Source organism: Dermacentor andersoni, chromosome 1, assembly GCF_023375885.2.
Source record: "Dermacentor andersoni chromosome 1, qqDerAnde1_hic_scaffold, whole genome shotgun sequence".
Taxonomy (NCBI): domain Eukaryota; kingdom Metazoa; phylum Arthropoda; class Arachnida; order Ixodida; family Ixodidae; genus Dermacentor; species Dermacentor andersoni.
The window spans coordinates 216,421,313-216,427,230 of record NC_092814.1 but is presented as its reverse complement, the minus strand read 5'-3'; the positions used below and the strand labels follow the sequence as shown (position 1 = coordinate 216,427,230).

The window sequence follows — 5,918 nt, the reverse complement described above, 5'->3', positions numbered from 1 at the left end:
TCCAGCTAATGGCGATTTAAAACCACGGTTTCCCTTAAGCATGCAGTATGTGAGGAAGGCTTAGGCACATTCAGTACCGCGTCCGACTCAACCAATACAATTTCAAGTAAATATACGCACCATATATTACTATGTAGATTACATACATATCCTCTTCATAACGCCTGTATGTTTGTCCCAAGCGCAGTTCCAGCACTTCGCAAGGTCTACACAGAAGGTGCAATGACTAGACAAGACTTATATAGTGTATAACTGATTTTTTTTTTATTTCCAACTTCGTAAATGTGTATAAGGCACAAAAGGATAAGAGGGCGAAATATTTTACAACAGTAACATGCAAATGCCACGCGACGTCAAAATAGACTGCAATTTGAAGGCAGTGTGAAACTTTAGACAGCGCTGTGGCATAAAACAACGCTTTGGCACTAAGAGGTTGACACAAAACACACAAAGCTTGAGCAAAGTCTGTACCTTTATCTATGGCACATTTTGCGTGCACCTTCGGCACCGTAAAGAATCTTCATAGGTATCATCTAAGATGGGAATGCCTCGTAAAACGTTATAGAACCGCAAGTATAGGGACTAGTATGATGCGCTCAGAATTTGAAAACACTGAGCAGCTCTATGGTTCTCCACTTGGCAGTTCTGACCGGGCCCAACCGGACAATACGACATAATGAAGTCTGCAATATACAATGCCACTCGGAAGCATTAACAACTATATCAACAAACGCATGTAGATGAGAGGATTTAGACGGAACAAATGAAAAACAAAATGCTGGAAATCTTGGCTGTATCAGAACTAACACAACGCAAGGCAAATGAATAAGCGACTGATATTTGGAAATATTGGAATGCAAGGATACATTTGGTAAGCTTCAGAAAAAGTGAATAATACTATCCGTATCATAAATCCCTGACATAATAAATTTTGGCCTTGTTGCGGAGGTAGCTGTGGTATTTTGGAATGTTGGCATAGTGGCACATACGCTGAGCGCTTGAGTATTATCTGATCTGACATAATTATGGACATTGACGAAGCTACTTACTTTCCGTAAACATTAAGAGCTTTTCCTGCCAGTGCTCAGACAGTAGTGCAATATATCAGCGCCTGGCTACGTGCAAAACAAGTAAAAAGGCACTGGGGCGTGTAATACATACGCGGCATGCCACATTCTTCCTTTTGACTGTGGCTGAGTTCGCTCATCAACACACCTCTGTGTATATAAAACACGACGCTACTCAATTTAACAATACTGATAAGAGCAGGGGCTGACACCAGTCACGTGAACAGAAAAAAGTCTTTCAAGTCCCACATGCAAAGGCGTGATGTCGCCGAAGACGGCAGTCAGTTCGCAACAAATTGTTCCGAGTCCTTTCATGACCGCATACCTTTTCCAGCATGCCCAGGCCAGAAACTCCTGCGTACATGTGTGTTTGCACCATGTGCGCAGCAGCTACATTGGCACTTTCAATAACAGAGAGGAGTGGATACCGTGGAAATGTCAGGTGCGCGGCCTGGATGAGCGAAGTCACTGTCTGAGGAGCAGTTCGCTGAGTGCATTGATGTAGCTCTGCGCCATCTGGAGCGTTTCGAATTTGGAGAGTTTTCGGTCGTTTCCCAGTGACGGCACCACCTCCCTTAACCTGTCGAAAGCAACGTTCAGCGAGTGCATTCGGCGCCGTTCTCGAGCGTTGGCGGCCAGCCGCCTCTTTTTGAGGACAACCGGGGGCGGCGGAGCCTTGTCCGAGGGTTTTCTTTTGCTGCTGGACCCTTTCCCGAAGGGCGAAGTGCTATTGCAGTCTTGAGAAGAATACTCGCTCCCATTCTCAGCATCCGAGTCGAATTCGTCAGACTCGCCTTCGTCCCTTGTGGGCCCCCGGAACGGCAGCACGGAGTCCAGGTGTGCGCCGGCTCCAGCCCGAGAGACTGGACAGAGCTCGGTGAGGCTCGCGGGGCTCTCGGAGTCGGGCGAGCAGGGTGGCAAAGTCGCTGGGCTTGACGCCGGTGTTGGGCATCCGTCTGACAGAGGCACCCCATACGATAGAGGCTTCATCTGTTCGTGTTGGTGGTGCAGCGATGTGTAGCACGTGAAGTCGTGGTGCTGCTGCTGCTCAAGAAGGGCCATGTCTGTGAGGCAGTTGACAGCCATGGCCAGGGCCGCACTAGCAGCGTTCATTGCAGTGCTACAGGGAAGAGCGCTGATCGGAACACGTTGCGGCGTAGCCCGGCCGTCCAAAGTGTTGCATTCAAACTGGCCCGCTCAGCGTAGCGAGATGCAAGGGACTGGGTGAGGAGTGCCTGGCTCACGACTGGGCCGGCGGGTCTCTGGAGCAAGGAGGCGGCACGGCTTGGCCTTGGCTGTTACGGGCCGGTTCTCTCCGGCAAGGTAGCGCCGCGTGGCGGTGGATGCTGCACTCCGGGGCGATTGTCGGAGCACTTCTGGCTGGGAGCCGCTTGGCTTCTGGTGTGTCTGGCAGCGGGACCCGAGGAAGTCTTTGCCTCCGGGGGCGCCGGCAGGAGCATCCCCCTCGGGGGAGGAGAACTGCGACAGCGACCAATGAACGGGAGGCGTCTGCCGACCAGGTTCCGTTCTTGCTTTTGTTTCTTGGCGCGCAGCCCTCGGCTGCCCTTGCCCGGATGCACCCCACCTCCCATTCTCTCTCGTCTCAGAACGGTTCTTTTTCCCCTCTTGGTCTTAGCTACCTGAACGGTTGTGGCACACCCGGGAGCTGTCTCTCAACTTTCTTCGCGTGGTTTCCTCTTCAATGATGGGAGAGGGTCAGGAGAGTGGTGGTGGATGCGGCTACCGTTCAGGAGTAAGGGTGCTGCTTTTCTCTCTCGCTTGTTGTCGTCCGCTGGCGGCTTGCGCGTGATTAAGCCTGTGTGCGGGTTCCGTTAGAAAAAACAGCAAAAGAAAGCGAATAGGTGCGTGCGAATTCCCTCTCCCGCGTCTAGTGGGAGCCCAGGGTGCCCGTCTGTCGCCCCGCAGAAAGGCCGGCAGCGGCGCGAGATGCGCCTGGCAGATCTCTCCTCTGCAGCGCATGCTGCTTGCGAGCCTGCGTTCGAGGCATGGGGTGCGTGCTGCGCACTCGGTTGACCGGAAGGGAGGTCTGCTCTTTGGGGAGAACAGAGGAAAGGCTTCTGCCGCGTGCGTCTTGTCAGGGTGTTGACTTTCACGGGGCAAGCGGCAGTCAGCGGAAAGGTCCCGACCAGGCTCACGGTTCGTCTGCTTCTTGAGTGAAGCCTGCAGGCATGCTCGCACAGCGTGTGCATGAAAAACGTTGCGACGTTTCAGTCGCTGTTGATTTTCGAGCCGCTGGCCTGACGGAACTCGGAGATCTGCGAGCGCGCGTATTACCGCTGACCTAAGCGCGTTCGCTTTCTCGTGGCGCCAATCTGCATTAAATCCCTAGGGACTGAGATTGCAATGAATGCATTAAATGTAAATGTATGAAATACGAGCATGATAATAAAAATTGCACTTAAAAACAAAAAAGAAAAGATCATTATTATACTTAAGTAAGGTGGGAACTGCGGAAATCATGAACGTCATTTCTCTGGTGAAAAAGCAGGACTTGACATTTTCTTACTTTCGGATGGTGCTGTCAAATTCTCAATATAACTATGCTACCTTGAGCCGTCGCTATGCCTCTGTACTAAGTGCAAACACAACGAAATCCATCGATGCATCATAGTACGGCGTCGAAAAACCCCTCTAAGCCATTGCGCACGCTCACCCAATGCTAAAGTAATTTTGGTATCTTGTGGGCAGCCTAAACTTTGTAAGGTTCGTAAGAGCGCAACACAAGACACGGACAAAAGGAAGGTAAAAACGCCCACACGGCGCTGCCTCTCAACTGATGTTTTATTGAAGATATGTCTAACATATATATAAGTGGCAGTTCAGCAACCATGACATGCACGAGACACAGATACATCAAGGCAACTGTGAACAACTGACGCATAATCAAAAGTGACAAACGTAACGCAGTTCCTTGTCATGAAGAGAGATACACGGTTCGCTGATACATGCCTTGTCCCTTATCTTTATATTGTAAGCCTCAGCAATTTCTCCTGTCAATTGGCTCAATTAACGCGAGCCAATTGACAAGAGAAATCGCTGAGCCTTACAATATAAAGAGTAGGGACAAGGCATGTATCAGCGAACCGTCTATCGCTCTTCATTACAAGAAACTGCGTTACCTTTGTCACTTTTGATTATGCGCCAGTTGTTCACAGTTGCCTTGATGTATCTGTGTCTCGTGCATGTCATGGTTGCTGAACTGCCACTTATATATATGTTAGACATATCTTCAATAAAACATCAGTTGAGAGGCAGCGTCGTGCAGGCGTTTTTACCTTCCTTTTGTCCGTGTGTGTCATGTGTTGCGCTGTTACGAACCTTACAATGAATCCTAACAAACTGGCCCAACTAGCCGCCTTGATGCAGCCTAAACGACGGAACTTTTCGGGCTGTTTACGGTGTCGTCGCGTATTCTCTAGAGGTATGCTTTGCGCTTTTTTTTCTTCTTTTTTCAAGCTGAGTGGCAGCCGTGAAGGCTGCTTAAATATACTTCGTGATCAACGGTAACTGCCTGCGCATGCGCAATGATTTGCACTTTGTATACGAGATTTTGCAAAGTACTGTGCCGATAGATCACAAAAATTTGGGACTTTAAAGAGAGAACAGCCTTTCTGCAAACAAAAAAAAAAAAAGACTGCTCACAGGCGTAACATTGTCCTAGCCATAACAACGTTATCTTAGCCATTCTATTACGTTTACCGCTCCGGCAGTGGTAATCTTTTTGCTATGCTATTAGTAACGTAGATCTGTCAGATGTAGCGTATAGGCTTCGGGCCTGACGTGTAAACGTACCGAATTATTCACTCACTTCCTCATAGGGCTTATTTCACGTATGGCCGTATCGAACTATTCGGGTAAATTCTCATCAGTTACGCAACGACATATATTCGATATTTCTCGTTTCCCCTTACTTATTCGCGTTTCATACCAAATGCCTGTTATTTATCATTCATTTATTTCAAAACAGCGATGCGACACTTTATGTTCCTGAGCCTTGGGTGCAATGTCATACTTTAATTAGCCACGACCTCTAATTTGTCCCTATGATCTTCATCTGTAAGAAACCACACAAACAAACAAACATACAAACAAACCAAAAACCCGTATATGCCAGGAACAAAGGGCAGGGGCGTGCTCTTGTTGCCTGTCTCTGCCTGCGTTGTTATCCGCCCTCTCGTATATATTCTCAGTGTGGCGCAATGTTTCCGGGAAAGTCTCGGTCGATGATAGGTCACATTGTTGAGGCGTCCATCTGTCATCTTTTCAGTGACTTTTCACAAAGCAATGCTCATTTTGTGGCTGCGGGACATCTCAGAAAAAAAAAAGAAGAGAATTGCCTTAAGGATGAATAAATGCCTGAAGCTAACACAATTCATATGTTCGCCTTTAATCTCCCCGTGACGAGGGGGCACCTTACTAGTATTGTATCTGGAGCGTACTTTCCTGCTTGCCATGCTTCCACATCTATTCGTCGTTGTTGGGTTTCTGATTTGGGGGGAGGGGGGGGGGGTAAGAAGGCACCGGTAGCGCATTCTTCCCGTTCCTGGGGACCACAAAATGCACAGCGGCGCTTTCTGTTTCTTTTATTATTATTTTGGTCAAAGGAAAGAAGGTAAATAAATCATTCGCGTCTCGGATGCGTCTTCTCCATCCCCCCCCCCCCCCCCCCCCCTCCTCCCAAATAGACGCGGACGTATACTCGAGACGCTGAACTCACCACTGATGGAAGGACTTGCGCGCGGCAATTCCTCATTTTTTTATTTTTTGCCGTCCCTGATTCACGTTTCCGTCTTTCGGCTCGCCTAAGGAGTGCGTATTCAGCTCTGCTCC

At 48.9% G+C, this 5,918-nt stretch overlaps 1 protein-coding gene across 1 annotated transcript; it reads right to left on the bottom strand.

Moving 5' to 3' along the window:
* LOC126548624 (uncharacterized) lies at positions 1 to 2,463 on the bottom strand. The gene has a single exon (XM_050196875.3). It carries the CDS (start codon positions 2,178 to 2,180, stop codon positions 1,533 to 1,535), a length of 648 nt encoding a protein of 215 aa, XP_050052832.1. The 5' UTR covers positions 2,181 to 2,463; the 3' UTR covers positions 1 to 1,532.
* Positions 2,464 to 5,918: the final 3,455 nt, after the last annotated feature.